The following is a 26,899-nucleotide window of genomic DNA, read 5'->3' as shown; positions in this document are numbered from 1 at the left end:
CTAACTAAAAGCGATGTGGCTTTTTCAGTACACTTTGTGGGTAATGACTTATGGCACACATGAGTTTTTGTCTGGGCTGTGCTAAGCAGTGTAAAGTTTAAGCTACTATTGTGGGTGAGGACTTATGGCAGATGTAAGTTTTAGCCTGGGCAGTGCTAAGCAGTGGAAAGCTTAAAATAACTATTAGTGGCTTAGAATTGAGGAAAATGAGTGTTTAGCTTTCATCATTGTGAAGTAAATTATGAGGTGCATTGTGAAGTGAGGACCAGGCGTGATTAAGGGTTTGGACAAATTGGAGGGAACCAAACAAGCAGACTAAGCATGATACAAGCTTCATAACTGCACAGCTGATTGCACAAGCAGGTCGCATAAACTTTAAAACAAGCATATGAACATATGTTTAATGCATAGTACCTCACTTTAACTATTCTTAAACAGCCTGTGGGGACAGATTGCTGATGGATACTGAGTAGAAAGTGTGGACCAAGAGTTGAATAAACCAAAAAGAACAAGGGAGTTAAGAGATGTCCTTTTATGCTTGCTGGCTGAAGACTGAGTGCAATAATTGTGTCTTGTACATTTTAAATGCTGCACATGCAGGTTTGATGAGGAAATACTATAGTTGTGCACTGCAATATGCAAACAAATACCACCACCAAGTCTTGATCAATAAAGTTCTACATGAATAAAATATATAGTTCTGTGATCTGTACTGATTCAGAAGGTGCATAAAGCAATCGGTGGCAATGCAATTCCAGTGTAAAACCTACAGAGATGAACACCATGTGGAAAAGTTAATTCACTGAGTTTTAACTTTATTTGCTACTGATCATTTTGCTCAAAGTGGGAAAGTAATAAAGTTTGAGAAGGAGTTTACTACAGGACACAATCAAAGACATAACTCATGTATCCATAAATTTCTGCAGAAGTAAAATATACAGGGTTATGATGTCTAACTAATTCATGTAATATACAAAACAGTCAATAGCTATGCATGTGTGTTCTAAAACTAGTGTAGGTGATTTCATTCAAGAAGGTAGTCACTTTGTATTTAACTTTACGTAGAGAACTACACAAGTACTGTAAGTTTCAATAGCTTGTTAAACTTTTATAGATACTATATGAAACCAAGAAGACTTAATGAGAGAGTGAGAGAAAGAGAAACCAAATATATCTGATCATTTAACTAATGGGAAGGGGGATGTGTGTCCATCATGCAGTAGTCATAATACAGAACCAGGTCTGTAAAGCAAAATGTAACTACTTTTTCTTATCAGAGTTACATGAAGTTAACTGTTGATTCCAAAACAGGTATCTGTCTACAAGTCTAGTTATCCCGAGCCAGCAAAATGCCGCTAGAAATGGTTATACTCGAGTTAGACAAACACTGTTTTCTTTGCATGTTGGGGTCTTCTCTTTGTATTGGGAAACACGTATCCTCTTTTCAACAGGGGCATATCTGCAGGTAAATGACAGGCTGTGAACCTAACCATTCTCACTGATCGAGAGGACATCAACAATCTTCGGAATCTAGTTTTATGTTCCTCGTAACATTGCAACGTAGCTAAACGTTCACCAATTAATGATGACTAAATAAATAGTTGTATACCAAAAATGAAACATTTAGTTTACATGCTGGCATTTTTGTCATCTAATTCTGCCAACTATTTGCACGGAATGTTTGGTTACAGTATAACGATGTTACAGGTAGGGATAACTTATGATGTGAATAATATAGCAAACTCCAGCACTTACAATTAAGTATATTCCCTAATACATCTGCTACATAATGCAAAAAAAAAAAATGCTGAGCAGTGTGTTACATATAGCTGTATTTATAACTATTAAATCTATAAGTCAAAGTCAAAGTCAAAGTAAACTTTGTTGTCATGCAGCTCAAACCAGAGGAAAGAGTGTGTATCACTGCACGAAATGTTGATACTCAGACTCATACCATATGAATGACAGTTTACAAAACAAAGCTAGAGTAAATTAATAAAAATATTTAATTTAAATAAAAATAAAAAATAAGATACAAAAATGTAAATAAAGTAAAACAAATGTGAAAGCTCTGTTTACATCAGAACCACAAATAAAACAGGAATAGACTCAGTAGAAATATAAGAATATGCTAAAAACATACTATAATAAATAAGAGAAGCATTGTAAACATACCCACCACCAATATAAACTATAAATTTACAGTTCACAGTTTTTGTAGTGCAGATAGAGACGTATGGTCAGCTATTTAGAGAGTTTATGTAAACATCAATCACATGTTATCTATAAGTACTTGATATATGTGAACCTTCAGCCTTTACATGCATTGACATCTGTAGTCTTTAATATCCAAAGCTAATAACACGTATGCAAAGGTACATTATTAAGGTTGAAAGTGAAATAGACAATTATTATTGTTTTTTAATAAATATTGTGCTAGATGATCTTACTAGGTGCTTTCAGTGAGTTATCAGGGTGGTCCAATATACCTTGAAATGACAGTGAGGGTTATGTGTGAGAGGGTCATTTTGCTACTTTTGTATGCAAGGATGATTTATCACATGCTGCTTAGGAATAACTTCATGTTTTTTCCGTTATAGTGTACTGAAAGACATTATAGGTTATGGTGGCTGTTTGCTTTATATCCAGTGTGTTCTTTCTGCATCAGACTTATTAGTCTCTCAGGCAGTAACATGTGTTATGCTTACCAGATACTGCTAGTACATCTGAAAATAGTTAAAGCACATCCTTAATATTACCTCCCTCATCATTTCAGCTATAGTAGCTTTTCAGCGAATGTATTTAGTTATATTGTCAAGCAACAGTTCTGTGATATTCTAAACTATGTGTAACATTGCTGAAAGTTAATTTCCATACACAGGAGGAAAAAATCCATAGTCGCATACTGTAGATAACCTATGCTCATACATTGCTTATGATGGAAACCAAAGGTGGGGCCGCTATACATGCTCCAGGTAAAACTGGTCAAATATCAGTAACACAAAGAGAAAAAAAGATGAATTCAATAAAGATTAAAGCCTTTTCCCATGGGAAGTCATTGCTGGTACGGTTTCTAAGTTTGTGCCAGTAAGAATTTATTTGTTTTGGAGATTTTTCCCTTCTTCAAATTTGGTTTAACCATGTAGTTGGTGCATATAACTTAGAAGGATTCATCGGGGGTTGTTTCCCCCACATTGAGATGCAGCAGAACTTGCCACCCCCTCCCCCCCAAAAAAAAAAAATTAACTTTTTTTTGCCTTTTGAATTTTGGGCATTTTTTTTCATCCTTTTGACATGTTGTGTTTGAGGACTTCAACATCTCACAGTAGAACCTGTGAAAGGCATTGCATTAAAATATATAGTACTATTTATAATGTGACTGATACAGGACAAACAGAGATGTTAAATTACTTGATTTCTATTCATAGACAAGTATAATAAGCCAGTAGAGGGATGTGCATTAATTCTGATAAACAATGGTTTCAGTGCATTGTTCTGTGGCCACATAATTGGAATATGTGCTAATTATTACATTGTTCTTTTCTCACACATTACACAATGTGTGCTGCTAACGAAGTTGTCAGAAATTTGAATTTCCTCATATCCTGTCAGAAATTGTCTTTTTCTTTGCAATTAATGCTTTAGAGAAATGTTGGATTTTCTTATGGAAAAGCTAATTAGTTTACCCAGCACAGATGGCAATGTTATATTGTGATATCATTACCGTAATTACATATTCTGTGCTTTAAAAGTAGTGCACTGTAGATAGCTACATCTACTAAAATACACTGTTTTGGAAAACATTTCCAGAAAAATAATCAAATTTGTAACTACTTCTTCTGTTTCTTTTAATATTACAGGGGGAGGAAATGTGAAAATCGAAAAGAAAATTACAAAAATTGAAGAAGATGATGAAGAATCAGATTCATCTGAAGAGCGGCACCGTCACAGTAAAAAGATTTCTCATGGTAAGTAATGGAAAGATGTTTGAAACAGGGCAGCAATCAATTCACAGACATTATAACTGTGAACTATAGAAAGAGAAAATAAATAAAGGCTGCATTATGTTGTATCAGATCTTACTTTATCAAGATCCATTAATGAGAGCCCAGTCCAATAAATGGCCTGAAAATTACAGATGAATTCTATCTGAGGTGCAAGCCCCCTTCATGCACCTGTGCTTAATATAACTGACTTTAACGTTCTCGCTGGTTGGTTGAACACAGTTTCTTAGAGCAGTGTTTCTCTATGAGACATTGGCTGTCAGTGCTAGATCTCTCATTTAAAAGCAGTGGTTTGCTAACTGTGAACTCATTACTGCATCATGCCCAGCTCTATTAGTTTTCTTCACATTCGTCTTTTAATCCCTTAGCCAGTAACCCCCATCAGAAAGGTTTCAAAATCCTACATCTGGTACCTATAAGTCTGTTTAATTGCTTTAACTTGAGATATCTGTGCTTTTGCTGTTAATTGTCAGATGAAAGGAGGATTACTAGGGAAAGGCCAGGGGGGAAGATGATAAGTAGGTTAAGGACCTGGCCTACTTTTATCCACTCCAGGGACCCATGCAAATAGTAGGAGGGGTCTATGTGCCACTATTAGCCAGTGTGTACATACCATAAAAACCCACCAGCCTTCAGTCATTAAGCTACTCACTAGCTGTTGTTTAGTTGCCCAGCCTGGGTTACCCAAGATAGCTCTACTAAGGAAAAGGTGGACATGAAACCAGTTAACCTGTTAAAATGAACTAAGGATCACTAAAGTATGTACAGGTTCATGGATTGGATGCAGCTTGTAAGTGGATGACATGATCGTTAGGAGGAGACTGGACATTCTGTGTGCCCAGCAGACAAGATGGATGGGCAGTGCAGCAAGGCCACCTGGCTTAGGAATGCAAAGTGAATGACTAGTGCTCATCCTGAGTAGTACATTCATACTCTGTCTGTGCCCCCTAGCAGCTTGTGACAATGAGGAAAAGAGCATATGTAGGCAGTTGCTACAGGACCTACTAGATACAGCTGGATAACATGAGCTGCTGTTGTTAATGAGGGACCTGAATGCTCATATCCGGACAGACAGAACAGGATGTGTGACCTGCCCCGGTCCTCATAGGTGGGGCAATGGCAATAATGAAGGAGAGGCCATTCAGGACTTCTGCATAGCACATGCTTAATGGTAGCCAACACATGGTTCACCAAGAGAAACAGTGACAAGATACATACGTGACTGGCCAACATGCAACGCAGGTAGACTTCTTCCTAGGAAAGAAAGGTCATGGGGTAGAATCAAAGATTTTAACGTGATCCCCAGTGAAACTATTGACCTATCCTAGAAAAAGTAAGAACAACACTAAGGAACTGAAGTCAGCTGTAATCAGCAATCAGTAAAGGCCCTAAAGTCAATTGAAACATGGCTGAAGACTCAGAGGTTGACTGGAATGACAGCATAGGAATGCAAGGAAATATTCAGGGCATGAGCATCCGAGGAAGAAGAGGAAGCAATAGATGAAGTCAAAGAAGAATGGCAATAATTTAAAACAGCATGCATGAAAACTATAGAAAATATATGTGGCCATACATGAAGACTATAGAAAATATACGTGGCCATGCATGAAAACTATAGAAAATATATGTGACCATACACGAAGACTATGGAAAATATATGTGGCCATGTGGGAAGACTGTAGAAAATATATGTGGCCATGCATGAAGACTATAGAAAATATATGTGGCCATGCATGAAGACTATAGAAAATATGCGTGGCCATGCATGAAGACTGTAGAAAATATATGTGGCCATGCATGAAGACTATATAAAATATATCTGGCAATGCATGAAGACTATATAAAATATATGTGGCCATGCATGAAGACTATAGAAAATATATGTGGCCGTGCATGAAGTCTATAAAAAATATATGTGGCCATGGATGAAGACTGTAGAAAATATATGTGGCCATGCATGAAGACTATAGAAAATATATGTGTCCATGCATAAAGACTAAAAAAAATATATGTGGCCATGCATGAAGACTATAGAAAATATATGTGACCATGCATGAAGACTATAGAAAATATATGTGGCCATGCATGAAGACTATAGAAAATATATGTGGCCATGCATGAAGACTATAGAAAATATATGTGACCATGCGTGAAGACTATAGAAAAAATATGTGTCCGTGACAGATTTTGAAGTGAGGTGCATTAGCAAGAACTGGTGATGCAATGTAGAAATTCAGGAAATTATCAAAAAAATAAAAAGGAGTGCAGGAAAAATGAAGAGATAGAAAAGACGGACAAGGCTAAGTAGAAATATAAGCTGGCTAATAAAGGGGCTAAGAAAGCAGTCGTAATAGAAAAGAACTAGGCCTCAGAAGCAGGATACCAGCTTCTGGGAAGTGACTCCTTAGATGCAAGAAAGAAACTCTACCAAGTTATAAGGCAAACACAGAAAGAAAGTCATCAGAAACTTTTCATAAGGGATTGAAGCAACGACCTGCTTACCAGTGCACAGGACCTCAAAGGCAGACAGCAGGAGTACAACCTCACAGAAGCTGTACTGCCCCATAGATATTCCATGATGAAATAGGAAGAAGAGCCCGACCTAGAAAATGTAAGATCAGCACTAAGGAAAATGAAATCAGGGAAAGCAGCAGGTCCAGATAAGATTACATCAGATATGATCAAGCTGTTGGTGGAGTTAGGGAGAAGCGGCTCCTGAGGGTAGTCATAGTAGTATGGAGAGAAAGGCATAGTCTAGATGACTGTAGAATAAGCATTCTAGTGCCAGTCTACAAGAGTAAAGGGGATATTCTCAACTGGGCAGTAAAGAGGAATCAAGCTCCTCTCGCATTGCATGAATGTGCAAGAGATAGTGATTGGTAAATAAATACGTAGTGTACTAGAAATTTAGATGGGAGATGAGCAGGTCAGAGTGAGATGAATTGAGGGGGTAAAGGAGAATTATGTGCTGTGCTTAATAATATGGTCAGGTTTTATCAGCATTTGTATAACATCATTACTTCTCACAAGTTTTAAAGAGAGTGATGGATATTACTTAGTCCTTACCATGCACTTTTAGAATAGCAAGTCATCCTCCTCTAATATTTTTTAGAGTAGGAGAAAGTGAAGGGGGATTATAAATGCAGACAGAGAAAAGTATCAGGCTTAAAATGAGCTCTTGAGGAAGCAGGACTGTGGACTGTTTTAGTTCTGCAGAGTAGAATAATAGACTTATTTTGTAAAATGGATTTGAGAAAGTCAAAATGAGTGAGTGTGCTTAAGAAAAAGAACTGTTTTATAAAAAAAGACTCATTTTAGACTGACAAAGATTGCAACAGTGATAAGTCTTTTATCAATATTAAAAAAAGTATATTTTTTATTTTATTTATTTAACATCTGCTAACCATGAAAGTCCAACTTGGAACAAAGACAGTTTTCAGCGGAAGCCCTGGAAGAAACACACCAGATGCATGTCTTTGTAATGTGGGAGGAAACCAGAGCACCCAGAGGAAATCCACATGAACGCAGGGAGGACATACAGACTCTGCAGAGAAGGCACCACAGCCTAGAGTCAAACTGAAAAACCTCTTGTGAGGTGACAACACGACTGCTGCACTACTGCGTCAATAGTGGCTAAATATACTACTGTATTAGTATTAAATGGCTGATGGAAGCCACGTGTAATTGCTTAAATTAAAGGGCTAACTAATAGCGATGTGGCTTTTCCAGTACACTTTGTGGGTAAGGACTTATGGCACACATGAGTTTTAGTCTGGGCTGTGCTAAGCAGTGTAAAGTTTAAGCTTCTATTGTGGGTAAGGGCTTATGGCACATGTGAGTTTTAGTCTGGGCAGAGCTAAGTAGTGTAAAGCTTAAGCTACGATTGTGGGTAAGGATTTATGGCAGATGTAAGTTTTACCCTGGGAAGTGCTAAACAGTGTAAAGCGTAAGCCATTATTGTGGGTAAGGACTTATGGCACATGTGAGTTTTAGTCTGGGCAGAGCTAAGTAGTGTAAAGCTTAAGCTATGATTGTGGGTAAGGATTTATGGCGGATGTAAGTTTTACCCTGGGAAGTGCTAAACAGTGTAAAGCTTCAAATAATTATTAGTGGCTTAGAATTGAGGAAAATGAGTGTTTAGCTTTCATCATTGTGAAGTAAATTATGAGGTGCTCTGTGAAGTGAGGACCAGGCGTGATTAAGGGTTTGGACAAATTGGGGGGAACCAAACAAGCAGACTAAGCATGATACAAGCCTCATAACTGCACAGCTGATTGCACAAGCAGCCAGCATAAACTTTAAAACAAACATATGAACATATGTTTAATGCATAGTACCTCACTTTAACTATTCTTAAACAGCCTGTGGGGACAGATTGCTGATGGATACTGAGTAGAAAGTGTGGACCAAGAGTTGAATAAACCAAAAAGAACAAGGGAGTTAAGAGATGTCCTTTTATGCTTGCTGGCTGAAGACTGAGTGCAATAATTGTGTCTTGTACATTTTAAATGCTGCACATGCAGGTTTGATGAGGAAATACTGTAGTTGTGCACTGCAATATGCAAACAAATACCACCACCAAGTTTTGATCAATAAAGTTCTACATGAATAAAATATATAGTTCTGTGATCTGTACTGATTCAGAAGGTGCATAAAGCAATCGGTGGCAATGCAATTCCAGTGTAAAACCTAGAATGTTGAACACCATGTGGAAAAGTTAATTCACTGAGGTTTTACTTTATTTGCTACTGATCATTTTGCTCAAAGTGGGAAAGTAATAAAGTTTGAGAAGGAGTTTACTACAGGACACAATCAAAGACATAACTCATGTAACCGTAAATTTCTGCAGAAGTAAAATATACAGGGTTATGATGTCTAACTAATTCATGTAATATACAAAACAGTCAATAGCTATGCATGTGTGGTCTAAAACTAGTGGAGGTGATTTCATTCAAGAAGGTAGTCACTTTGTATTTAACTTTACGTAGAGAACTACACAAGTACTGTAAGTTTCAATAGCTTGTTAAACTTTTATAGATACTATATGAAACCAAGAAGACTTAATGAGAGAGTGAGAGAAAGAGAAACCAAATATATCTGATCATTTAACTAAGGGGGAAGGGGATGTGCATCCATCATGCAGTAGTCATAAAACAGAACCAGGTCTGTAAAGCAAAATGTAACTATTTTTTGTTATGACAGTTACATGAAGTTAACTGTTGATTCCAAAACAGGTATCTGTCTACAAGTCTAATTATCCCGAGCCAGCAAAATGCCGCTAGAAATGGTTATACTCGAGTTAGACAAACACTGTTTTCCTTGCATGTTGGGGTCTTCTCTTTGTATTGGGAAACAGGTATCCTCTTTTCAACAGGGGCGTATCTGTAGGTAAATGACGGGCTGTGAACCTAACAATTCTCACTGATCGAGAGGACATCAACAATCTTCGGAATCTATTTTTTTGTTCCTCGTAACATTGCAGCATAGTTAAACTTTCTCCAATTAATGATGACTAAATAAATAGTTGTATACAAAAAATGAAACATTTAGTTTACATGCTGGCATTTTTGTCATCTAATTCTGCTAACTATTTACACGGAATAGTTGGTTACAGTATACCGATGTTACAGGTAGTGATAACTTATGATGTGAATAATATAGTAAACTCCAGCACTTACAATTAAGTATATTCCCTAATACATCTGCTACATAATGAAAAATAAATGCTGAGCAGTGTGTTACATATAGCTCTATTTATAAATATTAAATCTATAAGTCAAAGTAAACTTTGTTGTCATACAGCTCAAAGCAGAGGAAAAAGTGTGTATCACTGCACTAAATTTCGATACTCAGGCTCATATCATATGAATGACAGTTTACAAAATGAAGCCAGAGTAAATTAATAAATATATTTAAATTAAATAAAAATAAAAAAATAAGATACAAGAATGTAAATAAAGTAAAACAAATCTGAAAGCTCTGTTTACATCAGAACCACAAATACAACAGGAATATACTCAGTAGAAATTTTAGAATATGCAAAAAAACATACTATAATAAATTCAGAGAAGCACATGTGTAAACATACCCACAACCAATATAAACCATAAACTTACAGTTCACAGTTTTCTTAGTGCAGATAGAGACATATGAACTGAGCTATTTAGAGAGTTTATGTAAACAACAGTGACATATTGTTATCTATAAGTGCTTGATGTATGTGAACCTTCAGCCTTTACATGCATTGACATTTGTAGTCTTTAATATCCAAAGCTAATAACATGTAAGCAAAGATACGTTATTAAGGTTGAAAGTGAAATAGACAACTATTATTGTTTTATAATAAATATTGTGCTAGATGATCTTACTAGGTGCTTTCAGTGAGTCATCAGGGTGGTGCAATATACTTTGAAATGACAGTGAGGGTTATGTGTGAGACAGTCATTTTGCTACTCTTATATGCAAGGATGATTTATCACATGCTGCTTAGGAATAACTTCATGTTTTTTTCCGTTATAGTGTACTGAAAGGTATTATATGTTATGGTGGCTGTTTGCTTTATATCCAATGTGTTCTTTCTGCATCAGACCTATTAGTCTCCCTGGCAATAACACATATTATGCTTACCAGATACTGCTAGTACATCTGAAGAGTTAAAGCACATCCTTAATATTACCTCCCTCATCATTTCACCTATTGTTGCTTTTCAGAGAATGTATTTAGTTATATTGTCAAGCAACAGTTCTGTGATATTCTAAACTATGTGTAACATTGCTGAAAGTTAATTTCCATACACAGGAGGAAAAAATCCATAGTCGCATACTGTAGATAACCTATGTTCATACATTGCTTATGATGGAAACAAAGGTGGGGCAACTATACATGCTCCAGGTAAAACTGGTCAAGTGTCAGTAGCACACAGAGAAAAAAAGATGAATTCAATAAAGATTAAAGCCTTTTCTCGTGGGAAGTAATTGCTGGAATGGTTTCTAAGTTTGTGCCAGTAATAATTTACTTGTTTTGGAGATTTCTCCCTTCTTCAAATTTGGTTTGACCATGTAGTTGATGTATATAGCTTTGAGAGATGCAGCGGGGGTTGCCTCCCTCACATTGGGATTGCAGCAGGACTTGCCCCCACCCCCCCAAAAAAAAAATACTTTGTTTTTTTTTGCGTTTTGAATTCTGGGCATTCTTTTTCATCCTCTTGACATGTTGCATTTGAGGTCATCAGCATCTAACAGTAGAACCTGTGAAAGGCATTGCATTAAAATATATAGTACTATTTATAATGTGACTGATACAGGACAAACAGAGATATTAAATTACTTAATTTCTATTCATAGACAAGTATAATAAGCCAGTAGAGGGATGTGCATTAATTCTGATAAACAATGGATTCAGTGCATTGTTCTGTGGCAGCATAATTGAATATGTGCTAATTATTACATCGTTTTTTTCTCACACATTACACTATGTTGTGCTGCTAACGAAGTTGTCAAAAATTTGAATTTCATCATATCCTGCCAGAAATTGCCTTTTTCTTTGCAATTAATGCTGTAGAGAAATGTTGGATTTTCTTATGGAAAAGCTAATTAGTTTACCCAGCACAGATGGCAATGTTATATTGTGATATCATTACCGTAATTACATATTCTGTGCTTTAAAAGTAGTGCACTGTAGATAGCTACATCTACTAAAATACACTGTTTTGGAAAATATTTCCAGAAAAATAATCAAATTTGTAACTACTTCTATTTCTTTTAATATTACAGGGGGAGGAAATGTGAAAATCAAAAAGAAAATTACAAAAATTGAAGAAGATGATGAAGAATCAGATTCATCTGAAGAGCGGTACCATAACAGTAAAAAGATTTCTCATGGTAAGTAATGGAAAGATTTTTGAAACAGGGCAGCAATCAATTCACAGACATTATAACTGTGAACTATAGAAAGAGAAAATAAATAAAGGCTGCATTATGTTTTATCAGATCTTACTTTATCAAGATCCATTAATGAGAGCCCAGTCCAATAAATGGCCTGGAAATTACAGACAAATTCTATCTGAGGTGCAAGCCCCCTTCATGCACCTGTGCTTAATATAACTGACATTAAGGTTCTCGCTGGTAGGTTGAACACACTTTCTTAGAGCAGTGTTTTGCTCTGAGACACTGGCTGTCAATGCTAGATCTCTCATTTAAAAGCAGTGGTTTGCTAACTGTGAACTCATTACTGCATTCCCAGCTTTTTTAGTTTTCTTCACATTTGTCTTTTAATCCCTTAGCCAGTAACCCCCATCAGAAAGGTTTCAAAATCCTACATCTGGTGCCTATAATTCTGTTTAATCACTTCAGCTTCAGATCTCTGTGCTTTTGCTATTCATTGTCAGATGAAAGGAGGATTACTAGGGAAAGGCCAGGGGGAGATGATAAGTAGGTTGAGGACCTGGCCTACTTTTATCCACTCCAGGAACCCATGCAAACAGTAGGAGGTGTCTTTGTGCCTCTATTAGCCAGTGTGTACATACCATAAAAACCCATCAGCCTTCAGTCATTAAGCTACTGACTAGTTGTTGTTCAGTTGCCCAGCCTGGGTTTCCCAAGATAGCTCTACTAAGCAAAAGGTGGACATGAAACAAATTCACCTGTTAAAATGAACTAAGGATCGCTAAAGTAAGTACAGGTTCATGGACTGAATGCAACTTGGAAGTGGATGACATGATAGTAAGGAGGAAACTGCACATCCTTTGTGTCCAGGAGACAAAGTGGATGGGCAGTGCAGCAAGGCCACCTGGCTTAGGAATGCAAAGTCTATGACTAGTGCTCATCCTGAGTAGTACAGTCATACTCTGTCTGTGCCCCCTAGCAGCTTGTGACACTGAGGAAAAGAGCATAATGAGGTAGTACAGGCCCTTACTCGTTGCCAGCTGTAGGACTCCCCCCAAACTAGAAGCTCACCGCGTGGTTCCTAAGCCCCCGACTCACTTGGACCCCCAGTGCAAATGCACAGACCAGCCTTCTTCCAACTCCATTGCATTTAGTCCACAAGCTCAAAAGGAGACTCAGGGTACATGACTATTCTACCCTAAAGTGTGCTATCTGACTACCATCTGCTGCAGACTCCCCCCAAACTAGAAGCTCACCGCGTGGTTCCTAAGCCCCCGACTCACTTGGACCCCCAGTGCGAATGCACAGACCAGCCTTCTTCCAACTCCATTGCATTTAGTCCACAAGCTCAAAAGGAGACTCAGGGTACATGACTATTCTACCCTAAAGTGTGCTATCTGACTACCATCTGCTGCAGGTATTAAAAAGTACCAGATCTAAAAGTAACCTTTTGTCCTACTGGCAATTCCAGCATAAACTAAAAAGGCATTAAAACTAACAAGAAAAGGACATTAAAACTAACAAGCTGAATTTGTAAGCTGTTACCTTTAGGACCCAGGAAAAACCCTTGTGGTGTAGTCCTGACGTCACCGAGGTTACATTACACCCAAGAGGTTTTTCACCATTTATTTTACTTTGCACAATGAGGTAGTACAGGCCCTTACTCGTCGCCAGCTGTAGGGTATGTTGATTTTAACTAATGTAAGAACGAGGTCAGCGTTGTTTACTGCATCTTATTTCTACTGTGAGCAGAACTACTGCATGAACAACGATAGCGTTTATTTACTGCATTATATTCTGAACTGTGAATTCAACTAGTGTAAGAATTAAGCTAGCGTTGTTTGCTGCATCATTTTTTAAACTGTGAGCAGATCTACTGTGTGAACTAGGTTAGCGACTACATGCTGCATCATATTCTGTACTGTGTACTCAACTAGAGTGAGAATTAAGCTAGCGTTGGTTGTTGTATCATTTCTTTAAACTGTGAGCAGAACTACTGTGTGAACTAGGTTAGCGTTTTATATGCTGCATCATAATTTGTACTCTGAATTCAACTAGTGTGTGAATTAAGCTAGCGTTGTTTATCACATCATATTTTTAAACTGTGAGCTGAACTACTGTGTGAACTAGGTTAGCGTTCTTCTGCTGCATCTTATTTTGAACTAAAATAAGAACCAGGTTAGCGTTTTTATGTTACAACGCATACTAAACAATTGAAACGCTAGGTTAATGTATATCTCCTGAATTGTAACAGTGAATATTACCATACTCTAGAAAGGTTATTTTAATGATTGGAAAACCAGGCTAGTATATGTGCTGCATTCTATATCACATTTAAATAGTGGCAACACCAGCATTGCAAGTCTGAATATTGCTATACACAAGAGTTTTTGTTTGTAGCGCACGCTCTCACTGATGGGCCTGATGCATAGTGGCGTCGTTTAGCGTCGTCTCTGACTTCGACAGTGTATAACTAACAAACTATGGTATTATTGTATTCTTCTGCATAATATGAATACTGTATTCTAACTATTCACAAATTCACTCTAAACACTTGGTTACAGTGTAGTATTGCTCTAGATCATGTTATCATTCTGCTTTCACATTTGAAATGTAACTAACCTCTGCCTGCTTCTAAACAATTTTGTAGACTGTCGCTAAAGCTACTATCTCTCTCCCTTATTTCTCTCTTTAGACTCCCCCCAAACTAGAAGCTCACTGCGTGTTTCCTAAGCCCCCGACTCACTTGGACCCCCAGTGCGAATGCACAGACCAGCCTTCTTCCAACTCCATTGCATTTAGTCCACAAGCTCAAAAGGAGACTCAGGGTACATGACTATTCTACCCTAAAGTGTGCTATCTGACTACCATCTGCTGCAGGTATTAAAAAGTACCAGATCTAAAAGTAACCTTTTGTCCTACTGACAATTCCAGCATAAACTAAATAGGCATTAAAACTAACAAGAAAAGGACATTAAAACTAACAAGCTGAATTTGTAAGCTGTTACCTTTAGGACCCAGGAAAAACCCTTGTGGTGTAGTCCCCGCTCCGTAAGCTGTTACCTTTAGGACCCAGGAAAAACCCTTGTGGTGTAGTCCCCGCTCCGCTTCGTTTGTAGCGCACGCTCTCACTGATGGGCCTGATGCATAGTGGCGTCGTTTAGCGTCGCCTCTGACTTCGACAGTGTATAACTAACAAACTATGGTATTATTGTATTCTTCTGCATAATATGAATACTGTATTCTAACTATTCACAAATTCACTCTAAACACTTGGTTACAGTGTAGTATTGCTCTAGATCATGTTATCATTCTGCTTTCACATTTGAAATGTAACTAACCTCTGCCTGCTTCTAAACAATTTTGTAGACTGTCGCTAAAGCTACTATCTCTCTCCCTTATTTCTCTCTTTAGACTCCCCCAAACTAGAAGCTCACCGCGTGGTTCCTAAGCCCCCGACTCACTTGGACCCCCAGTGCAAATGCACAGACCAGCCTTCTTCCAACTCCATTGCATTTAGACCACAAGCTCAAAAGGAGACTCAGGGTACATGACTATTCTACCCTAAAGTGTGCTATCTGACTACCATCTGCTGCAGGTATTAAAAAGTACCAGATCTAAAAGTAACCTTTTGTCCTACTGACAATTCCAGCATAAACTAAAAAGGCATTAAAACTAACAAGAAAAGGACATTAAAACTAACAAGCTGAATTTGTAAGCTGTTACCTTTAGGACCCAGGAAAAACCCTTGTGGTGTAGTCCCCACTCCGTAAGCTGTTACCTTTAGGACCCAGGAAAAACCCTTGTGGTGTAGTCCCCGCTCCGTAAGCTGTTACCATTAGGACCCAGGAAAAACCCTTGTGGTGTAGTCAGGGTACATGACTATTCTACCCTAAAGTGTGCTATCTGACTACCATCTGCTGCAGGTATTAAAAAGTACCAGATCTAAAAGTAACCTTTTGTCCTACTGACAATTCCAGCATAAACTAAAAAGGCATTAAAACTAACAAGAAAAGGACATTAAAACTAACAAGCTGAATTTGTAAGCTGTTACCTTTAGGACCCAGGAAAAACCCTTGTGGTGTAGTCCCCGCTCCGTAAGCTGTTACCTTTTGGACCCAGGAAAAACCCTTGTGGTGTAGTCCCCACTCCGTAAGCTGTTACCTTTAGGACCCAGGAAAAACCCTTGTGGTGTAGTCCCCGCTCCGCTTCGCCCTCGCTCCGCTCGGGCTTGCTCCGCTCCCCACCCTGCCCCCTATTCCCACCCGCCCCCAATACCTCTACATTTATTAGGTCATTAAACCCATCCCCCTCATCACCAACCAATCACAACTGTCCCTCACTCTGACTTCTCTCCCTCCCACTTTCTTTGTTCTGTCTATACTATCAAGACTACTCCCTCAGCCCGCCCACCAACCTTCCTCTATCCCTCTTCCCTCCATTATCCCCCCCCAGCTTTTTTATATACCCACTCTACCAGGGTAATTCCCACTAGCATATTACACTCATCTACTTCCCCTCTCACCATGGATAGAAACTCTTTCACCACCCTTCCCTTCTTATCGTTACTCCTTATTATCTCTTATCTTTTAACAAGTTACGAAACTCTAGTCCTTGCAGGAGCCTACTTCCCCAAGGGTCATACCTCTCTACACTCACAAAACCCCTCCAATCTCATTCCTCCCTCCCACTACCCCGTTAGCAACCTGAATTCCAAAAAAACCCATCCTACCCTCCGACACCCTAAAACACCTTCAACTAAGGACACTCTCAAATTACTAATCAAGCTCCAAAAAATATTTGACTACTTGAAAAAATCCATCACGAAAGATGGCGATATCCACCCCAACCCAGGCCCTAACATTGACCAAGGCCCTAACACCTTGAAAGCTGCTAGTAGCTCAGCGAGCTCCCTCCTTATCCTTCACCTGAATTTAAGAAGTATCAATAATAAGGTACACAACTTACATGCCTTGCTTGCAACCCACTCCCCTGACATCATGTGTCTATCAGAAACATGGCTCAAACCTAGCACTAAGGATGAAGAAATCATCCCACCTGGGTATAACATTCTCAGGGCCGACCGAATTACTAGAAAGGGTGGGGGAACAGCTGTCATGTTTAAGAACTCCTTGAACATTACAATGCACCCGCTCCAACCCCCAAAAATTCCTACCCTAGAACTGATTTCCCTAAAGCTATGCCTAAACAACCAAAAAAGTATTAATCTCTTAGTAATTTACTTACCACCAGGCAAAATGTTGAATACCTTGAACAAATACTCAGTTGGTTAGCTGCCACCTATCCCCAAGAAACTATAATACTAGGAGACGTTAATATTGATTGGTCCCTCTACTCCAAACACTCAAATCCTCTCCCCATCAACTTACATGGTTTCTCCCAAAACATTCTATCTCCCACTAGAATTGGAAATGCTCAACAAAAGGAGAGCATTATTGACTGGATTCTTACTAATAAGACTCCAAACAACTATACTGCAAGGACCCTTCCAAACGACCTTAGTGACCACCCAATTACCTTTATCATAAAACACAAATGCCCGACCTCAAACCATCCCCTAACCAGACTAGTTAGGAATAGTAAGAATTTTGTCCCAGACAATTTTCTTGCTGACCTCAAAACATGCAATTGGTCCATCCTTAAAACTCTCCCCTTAGATGAGAGTGTGTCATATTTTAATGACATCTTCCTCAAGATACTTGACTCTCACGCTCCAATGAGACTTACTAGAACTAAGGAACGTATCGCACCTTGGTTAACAAAAGATACCAAATCCAAAATCAAACTCCGTGATCAGGCCTGGAATAAATGGAGATCTACCAAAACCCACCTTGACCGCATCAAGTTTCTACAGCTTAGAAACTCAACCAAATCAGCCGTTAAGACTGACAAAAAACAATATTTCTGCCACCTCCAAGACAAACACCAGCATAATCCTAAAAAATTCTGGGCTGGGTTCAATCACCTCCTTCATCCGGGAAAATCCACCACCCCCATCCCTGAAAAACTTTTGGCCAAAGATCCAGGACAAATAGCCAACACTTTCAATTCATTTTTCACTGAGACCATCCAGTCCCTCGCCAATCAGCTTACCACTTCTCCCTCGGCCACAACCTTAACTAAAGACCCAACTCAACCCTCCTTTAACCTACAACCCACATCTACCTCCTATATTCGAACCCTTTTGAAAAAACTTAAACCAACTACCTTAGCGGCTGACTTACTCCCAGCCAATTACTTATAATTGGCATCTGACGCCATAGCCTACCCTGTTTCAATATTGATCAACCGGTCCATTTCTGAAGCTTCTATTCCTTCAATCTGGAAAATCTCCTATATCATCCCTCTGCATAAAGGTGGGTCCTCTACTGACACATCTCACTACAGACCAATAGCTATACTATCTCCTCTAGCCAAGATCTTGGAACGCTGCATTCACAAACAACTCATTACCCATCTTTCTCGTAACAACCTTCTCTCCAACACCCAGCATGGCTTTCGCCCCCATCATAGCACAACCTCTGCCCTTCTCTCCTTTGTTGACTCAGTCAACCAAAACCGCAATAATAAACTTATATCATCTGCGCTATTTCTAGATCTATCAAAAGCTTTCGACATGGTCAATCACAAACAGTTGATTCACACGCTGGAAAACTTTCAACTTAGCAAATCAACCATAAACTGGTTTAATGACTACCTCTCTTGTAGAAAACAGGCAGTCCAGTGGCAAAACACTCTATCAGACCTACTCCCAACTAACATCGGCGTTCCCCAAGGATCTATTCTTGGTCCCCTCCTCTTTTCCCTTTTTATAAATGGTCTACACTTGATCATTCCCAAAGCCACCTGCATTCAATACGCAGACAATTCCACCCTGATCTGCTCGGATGTTTCCCTCGCGAAACTACAAATTGCAACCCAAAATTGCTTCTCCATAGTTGAACAATGGTTCTCAGAACTAAAGCTTTTACTTAACCCAACCAAAACCAAATTACTTCTAATTTTCCCCACACCAATTGCCTCCCAAGGAAAAGAACCACCTAGTACCAACAACCCAACCTTCCACGTGTCCTCCAACAATGGGACCATAATCGAACCTGTCTCCCACACTAAACTATTAGGGGTGACCATAGATAACAAGCTTAAATTTGATACTCATGTTAGTCTGATCATCAAGTCAGTTAACAAGAAACTTGGGTCTATGTATAGAATAAAGAACTTCCTAACCCCGCACACCAAACTAACTATTGCCAGGACCCACCTCCTCTCCACACTCCTTTATGCATCCCCAGTATTCTCCTTCCTTGACAAGAGAGAACTCAACAAACTATCCACAACCTATAACCATATAGCCAGATTCATACCAGGGATGCCCTATCGCACCCATCACTGCCAAAATTTAAGGACATTGGAATGGCTAGAACTGCCCAACATTCTCAAACTCAACCAACTCACTGAGGTTTTTAAAACAATCAACCACCCAGAAAAAAAACCCTCACTGAACAAAATATTCACCCCCTACTCCAACCTTATATCCCTTCGGTTGTCCAAAAGCCTACTAGTTCAGACCATTAAACCTAACAACTCGGGAGGCGAAGCACTCTATGCTAATTCCATTGGCAAATCCTGGAATGCCCTCCCAAACAACCTAAGGCATATGACCTCTCCTCACCAATTCAAAAAACACCTCAAAGATCTCCTAAAGTCCCAATGGCTATGCCCTTGCTCTAATCCAGACTAATAGCAAACGCCCCAGGCCCACCAAATCCTCTACCCAACCCAAACCCTAATTGGTTCATAATGTAGCCAGGCTAGATCATCTTTTCTAAGCCTGTACCTCTTTTAACTAACATGTTTAACCTGTTTAATTGCTTTATTCTTGTATGTAATAATAACCAATTAATCTTCTTATGTTTCTGTTAAACTTCCTCTGACTATATCTTTGAATGTAATAATAATTAAGTGCTCTTCTGATGTTTCTGTTTAAATTCCTCTGTTTCTTTTGGAGCTTTTCTCCCCGGGCCTCTACTGAAAATGGACATATATCCAGCTAGACTAGCCCGGTCAACATATGTAAAATAAAATAAAATAAATAAAAATATGTAGGCAGTAGCTACAGGACCTACTAGATACAACTGGATAACAGGAGCTGCTGTTGTTAATGAGGGACCTGAATGCTCATATCAGGACAGACAGAACAGGATGTGTGACCTGCCCCGGTCCTCATAGGTGGGGCAATGGCAATAATGAAGGAGAGGCCATTCAGGACTTCTGCATAGCACATGCTTAATGGTAGCCAACACATGGTTCACCAAGAGAAACAGTCACAAGAGAACATACGTGACTGGCCAACATGCAACGCAGGTAGACTTCTTCCTAGGAAAGAAAGGGCATGGGGTAGAATCAAAGATTTTAATGTGATCCCCAGTGAAACTATTGACCTATCCCAGAAAAAGTAAGAACAACTCTAAGGAACTGAAGTCAGCTGTAATCAGCAATCAGAAAAGGCCCTAAGGTCAATTGAAACTCGGCTGAAGACTCAGAGGTTGACTGGAATGACAGCAATGGAATGCAAGGAAATATTCAGGGCATGAGCATCCGAGGAAGACGAGGAAGCAATAGATGAAGTCAAAGAAGAATGGCAATAATTTAAAACAGCATGCATGAAAACTATAGAAAATATATGTGGCCATACATGAAGACTATAGAGAATATACGTGGCCATGCATGAAAACTATAGAAAATATATGTGGCCATACATGAAGTCTATGGAAAATATATGTGGCCATGCGTGAAGACTATAGAAAATATACGTGACCATGCATGAAGACTATAGAAAATATATGTGGCCATTCTTGAAGACTATAGAAAATATACGCGCCCATCCTTAAAGACTATAGAAAATATATGTGTCCATGCATGAAGACTATAGAAAATATACGTGACCGTGCATGAAGACTGCAGAACATATATGTGGCCATGCTTGAAGACTATAGAAAATATACGCACCCATCCTTAAAGACTATAGAAAATATATGTGGCCATGCATGAAGACTATAGAAACTATACGTGGCCATGCATGAAGACTATAGAAAATATATGTGGTCATGCATGAAGACTATAGAAAATATATGTGGCCATTCATGAAGACTATAGAAAATATACGTGACCATGCATGAAGACTATAGAAAATATATGTGGCCATGCATGAAGACTATAAAAAATATATGTGGCCATGCATGAAGACTATAGAAAATATATGTGGCCATGCATGAAGACTATAGAAAATATATGTGGCTATGCATGAAGACTATAGAAAATATATGTGGCTGTGACAGATTTTGAAGTGAGGTGCATTAGAGAGAACTGGTGATGCAATGTAGAAATTCAGGAAATTATCGAAAAAATAAAAAGGAGTGCAGGAAAAAGTAAGAGATAGAAAAGACGGACAAGGCTAAGAAGGAATATAAGCTGGCTAATAAAGGGGCTAAGAAAGCAGTCGCAATAGCAAAGAACTAGGCCTCAGAAGCACGATACCAGCTTCTGGGAAGAAACTCATTAGATGCAAGAAAGAAACTCTACCAAGTTATAAGGTAAACAGAGAAAGAGAGTCAGCAGAGACTTTTCATAAGGGATTGAAGCAACGACCTGCTTACCAGTGCACAGGACCTCAAAGGCAGACAGCAGGAGTACAACCTCACAGAAGCTGTACTGCCCCATAGATATTCCATGATGAACTAGGATGAAGAGCCCGACCTAGAAAATGTTTGAACAGCACTAAGGAAAATGAAATCAGGGAAAGCAGCAGGTCCAGATAAGATTACATCAGATATGATCAAGCTGTTGGTGGAGTTAGGGAGAAGCGGCTCCTGAGGGTAGTCATAGTAGTATGGAGAGAAAGGCATAGTCTAGATGACTGTAGAATAAGCATTCTAGTGCCAGTCTACAAGAGTAACGGGGATATTCTCAACTGGGCAGTAAAGAGGAATCAAGCTCCTGTTACATTACAGAAATGTGCAAGAGACAGTGATTGGTAAATGAGTACATAGAATAGTAGAAATTTAGATGGGAGAAGAGCAGGTCAGAGTGAGATGAATTGAGGGGGTAAAGGAGAATTATGTGCTGTGCTTAATAATATGGTCAGGTTTTATCAGCATTTGTATAAGATCATTACTTCTCACAAGTTTAAAGAGAGTGCTGGATATTACTTAGTCCTTACCATGCACGTTTAGAATAGCAAGTCATCCACCTCTAATATTTTTTAGAGTAGGAGAAAGTGAAGGGGGATTATAAATGCAGACAGAGAAAAGTATCAGGCTTAAAATGAGCTCTTGAGGAAGTGGGACTGTGGACTGTTTTAGTTCTGCACAGTAGAATAATAGACTTATTTTGTAAAATGGATTTGAGAAAGACAAAATGAGTGAGTGTGCTTAAGAAAAAGGAACTAGTTTATTAAAAAGACTCCTTTTAGACTGACAAAGATTGCAATACTGAGCAGCCATTTTTCAATATTAAAAAAGTATATTCTTTATTTTATTTATTTAACATCTGTTAACCAGGAAAGTCCTACTTGGAACAAAGGCAGTTTTCAGTGGAGGCTGGGGGGAAACACACCAGATGCATGTCTTTGTAATGTGGGAGGAAACCAGAGCCCCCAGAGGAAAGCCACATGAACGCAGGGAGGACATACAGACTCTGCAGAGAAGGCACCCCGGCCTAGAGTCAAACTGAAAAACCTCTTGTGCTGAACCACTGCGCCAGTAGTGGCTAAATATACTACTGTATTAGTATTAAATGGCTGATGGAAGCCACATGTAATTGCTTAAATTAAAGGGCTAACTAATAGCGATGTGGCTTTTTCGGTACACTTTGCGGGTAAGGACTTATCGAACACATGAGTTTTAGTCTGGGCTGTGCTAAGCAGTGTAAAGTTTAAGCTTCTGTTGTGGGTAAGGGCTTATGGCACATGTGAGTTTTAGTCTGGGCAGAGCTAAGTAGTGTAAAGCTTAAGCTATGATTGTGGTTATGGACTTATGGCAGATGTAGGTTTTACCCTGGGAAGTGCTAAACAGTGTAAAGCTTAAGCCACTATTGTGGGTAAGGACTTATGGCACAAGTGAGTTTTAGTCTGGGCAGTGCTAAGCAGTGTAAAGCTTAAAATAATTATTAGTGGCTTAGAATTGAGGAAAATGAGTGTTTAGCTTTCATCATTGTGAAGTAAATTATGAGGTGCATTGTGAAGTGAGGACCAGGCTTGATTAAGGGTTTGGACATATTGGGGGGAACAGAACAAGCAGACTAAGCATGATACAAGCCCCATAACTGCACAGCTGATTGCACAAGCAGCCAGCATAAACTTTAAAACAAACATATGAACATATGTTTAATGCATAGTACCTCACTTTAACTATTCTTAAACAGCCTGTGGGGACAGATTGCTGATGGATACTGAGTAGAAAGTGTGGACCAAGAGTTGAATAAACCAAAAAGAACAAGGGAGTTAAGAGATGTCCTTTTATGCTTGCTGGCTGAAGACTGAGTGCAATAATTGTGTCTTGTACATTTTAAATGCTGCACATGCAGGTTTGATGAGGAAATACTGTAGTTGTGCACTGCAATATGCAAAGAAATACCACCACCAAGTCTTGATCAATAAAGTTCTACATGAATAAAATATATAGTTCTGTGATCTGTACTGATTCAGAAGGTGCATAAAGCAATCAGTGGCAATGCAATTCCAGTGTAAAACCTACAGAGATGAACACCATGTGGAAAAGTTAATTCACTGAGGTTTTACTTTATTTGCTACTGATCATTTTGCTCAAAGTGGGGAACGTAATAAAGTTTGAGAAGGAGTTTACTACAGGACACAATCAAAGACATAACTCATGTATCCATAAATTTCTGCAGAAGTAAAATATACAGGGTTATGATGTCTAATTCATGTAATGTACAAAACAGTCAATGGCTATGCATGTGTGGTCTAAAAATAGTGGAGTTTATTTCATTCAAGAAGGCAGTCACTTTGTATTTAACTTTACTTAGAGAACTACACAAGTACTGTAAGTTTCAATAGCTTGTTAAACTTTTATATATAGTATATAAAGCCAAGAAGACTTAATGAGAGAGTGAGAGAAAGAGAGAACATATATATTTAATCATTTAACTAATGGGGAAGGGGATGTGCGTCCATCATGCAGTAGTCATAATACAGAACCAGGTGTGGAAAGCAAAATGTAACTACTTTTTCTTATCACAGTTACATGAAGTCAACTGTTCATTCCAAAACAGGTATCTGTCTACAAGTCTGGTTATCCCGAGCCCGCAAAATGCCGCTAGAAATGGTTATACTCGAGTTAGACAAACACTGTTTTCCTTGCATGTTGGGGTCTTCTCTTTGTATTGGGAAACAGGTATCCTCTTTTCAACAGGGGCGTATCTGCAGGTAAATGACGGGCTGTGAACCTAACCATTCTCACTGATCCAGAGGACATCAACAATCTTCAGAATCTAGTTTTTTGTTCCTCGTAACATTGCAGCGTAGCTAAACGTTCTCCAATTAATGATGGCTAAATAAATAGTTGTATACAACAAATGAAACATTTAGTTTACATGCTGGCATTTTTGTCATCTAATTCTGCTAACGATTTACACGGAATAGTTGGTTACAGTATGCCGATGTTACAGGTAGTGATAACTTATGATGTGAATAATATAGTAAACTCCAGCACTTACAATTAAGTATATTCCCTAATACATCTGCTACATAATGCAAAAAAAAAATGCTGAGCAGTGTGTTACATATAGCTCTATTTATAAATATTAAATCTATAAGTCAATGTCAAAGTAAACTTTATTTTAATACAGCTCAAAACAGAGGAAAAAGTGTGTATCACTGCACGAAATTTCGATACTCAGGCTCATATCATATGAATAACAGTTTACAAAATGAAGCTAGAGTAAATTAATAAATATATTTAAATTAAACAAAAAATAAGATACAAAAATGTAAATAAAGTAAAACAAATCTGAAAGCTCTGTTTACATCAGAACCACAAATACAACAGGAATATACTCAGTAGAAATTTTAGAATATGCAAAAAACATACTATAATAAATTCAGAGAAGCACATGTGTAAACATACCCACAACCAATATAAACCATAAACTTACAGTTCACGGTTTTCTTAGTGCAGATAGAAACGTATGAACTGAGCTATTTCAAGAGTTTATGTAAACAACAGTGACATATTGTTATCTATAAGTGCTTGATGTATGAACCTTCAGCCTTTACATGCATTGACATTTGTAGTCTTTAATATCCAAAGCTAATAACATGTAAGCAAAGATACATTATTAAGGTTGAAAGTGAAATAGACAACTATTATTCTTTTATAATAAATATTGTGCTAGATGATCTTACTAGGTGCTTTCAGTGAGTCATCAGGGTGGTGCAATATACCTTGAAATGACAGTGAGGGTTATGTGTAAGACAGTCATTTTGCTACTCTTATATGCAAGGATGATTTATCACATGCTGCTTAGGAATAACTTCATGTTTTTTTCCGTTATAGTGTACTGAAAGGTATTATATGTTATGGTGGCTGTTTGCTTTATATCCAATGTGTTCTTTCTGCATCAGACCTATTAGTCTCCCTGGCAATAACACATATTATGCTTACCAGATACTGCTAGTACATCTGAAGAGTTAAAGCACATCCTTAATATTACCTCCCTCATCATTTCACCTATTGTTGCTTTTCAGAGAATGTATTTAGTTATATTGTCAAGCAACAGTTCTGTGATATTCTAAACTATGTGTAACATTGCTGAAAGTTAATTTCCATACACAGGAGGAAAAAATCCATAGTTGCATACTGTAGATAACCTATGTTCACACATTGCTTATGATGGAAACCAAAGGTGGGGCCGCTATACATGCTCCAGGTAAAACTGGTCAAGTGTCAGTAGCACACAGAGAAAAAAAGATGAATTCAATAAAGATTAAAGCCTTTTCTCGTGGGAAGTAATTGCTGGTATGGTTTCTAAGTTTGTGCCAGTAATAACTTACTTGTTTTGGAGATTTCTCCCTTCTTCAAATTTGGTTTGACCATGTAGTTGATGTATATAGCTTTGAGGGATGCAGCTGGGGTTGCCTCCCTCACATTGGGATTGCAGCAGGACTTGCCCCCACCCCCCCAAAAAAAAACTACTTTGTTTTTTTTTGCCTTTTGAATTCTGGGCATCCTTTTGACATGTTGCATTTGAGGTCATCAACATCATCTCACAGTAGAACCTGTGAAAGGCATTGCATTAAAATATATAGTTCTATTTATAATGTGATTGATACAGGACAAACAGAGATGTTAAATTACTTAATTTCTATTCATAGACAAGTATAATAAGCCAGTAAAGGGATGTGCATTAAGTCTGATAAACAATGGATTCAGTGCATTGTTCTGTGGTAGCATAATTGAATATGTGCTAATTATTACATAGTTTTTTTCTCACACATTACACAATGTGTGCTGCTAACGAAGTTGTCAAAAATTTGAATTTCCTCATATGCTGTCAGAAATTACCTTTTTCTTTGCAATTAATGCTGTAGAGAAATGTTGGATTTTCTTATGGAAACCCTAATTAGTTTACCCAGCACAGATGGCAATGTTATATTGTGATATCATTACCGTAATTACAGATTCTGTGCTTTAAAAGTAGTGCACTGTAGATAGCTACATCTTCTAAAATACACTGTTTTGGAAAACATTTCCAGAACAAAAATCAAATTTGTAACTACTTCTGTTTCTTTTAATATTACAGGGGGAGGAAATGTGAAAATCGAAAAGAAAATTACAAAAATTGAAGAAGATGATGAAGAATCAGATTCATCTGAAGAGCGGTACCATAACAGTAAAAAGATTTCTCATGGTAAGTAATGGAAAGATGTTTAAAACAGGGCAGCAATCAATTCACAGACATTATAACTGTGAA

The 26,899-nt window shown here is 38.2% G+C and overlaps 1 protein-coding gene across 3 annotated transcripts in view; it reads left to right on the top strand.

Annotated features, from left to right (window-relative positions):
• The window catches only part of LOC122791664, a 384,215-nt gene that overhangs the window by 164,174 nt on the left and 193,142 nt on the right, over positions 1-26,899 (top strand). For all 3 annotated transcript variants that reach the window (XM_044059492.1, XM_044059493.1, XM_044059489.1), the window contains 3 exons: positions 3,861-3,968; positions 11,777-11,884; positions 26,729-26,836. In XM_044059492.1, the coding sequence (XP_043915427.1) occupies positions 3,861-3,968; positions 11,777-11,884; positions 26,729-26,836 (324 nt within the window). The remainder of the gene's footprint in view (positions 1-3,860; positions 3,969-11,776; positions 11,885-26,728; positions 26,837-26,899) is intronic.

Source organism: Protopterus annectens, chromosome 17.part0 (genome assembly GCF_019279795.1).
Source record: "Protopterus annectens isolate FY-2018-M chromosome 17.part0, PAN1.0, whole genome shotgun sequence".
Taxonomy (NCBI): domain Eukaryota; kingdom Metazoa; phylum Chordata; order Ceratodontiformes; family Protopteridae; genus Protopterus; species Protopterus annectens.
Note: the sequence above shows the minus strand (reverse complement) of the source record. Positions and strands in the feature narration are given on the sequence as shown.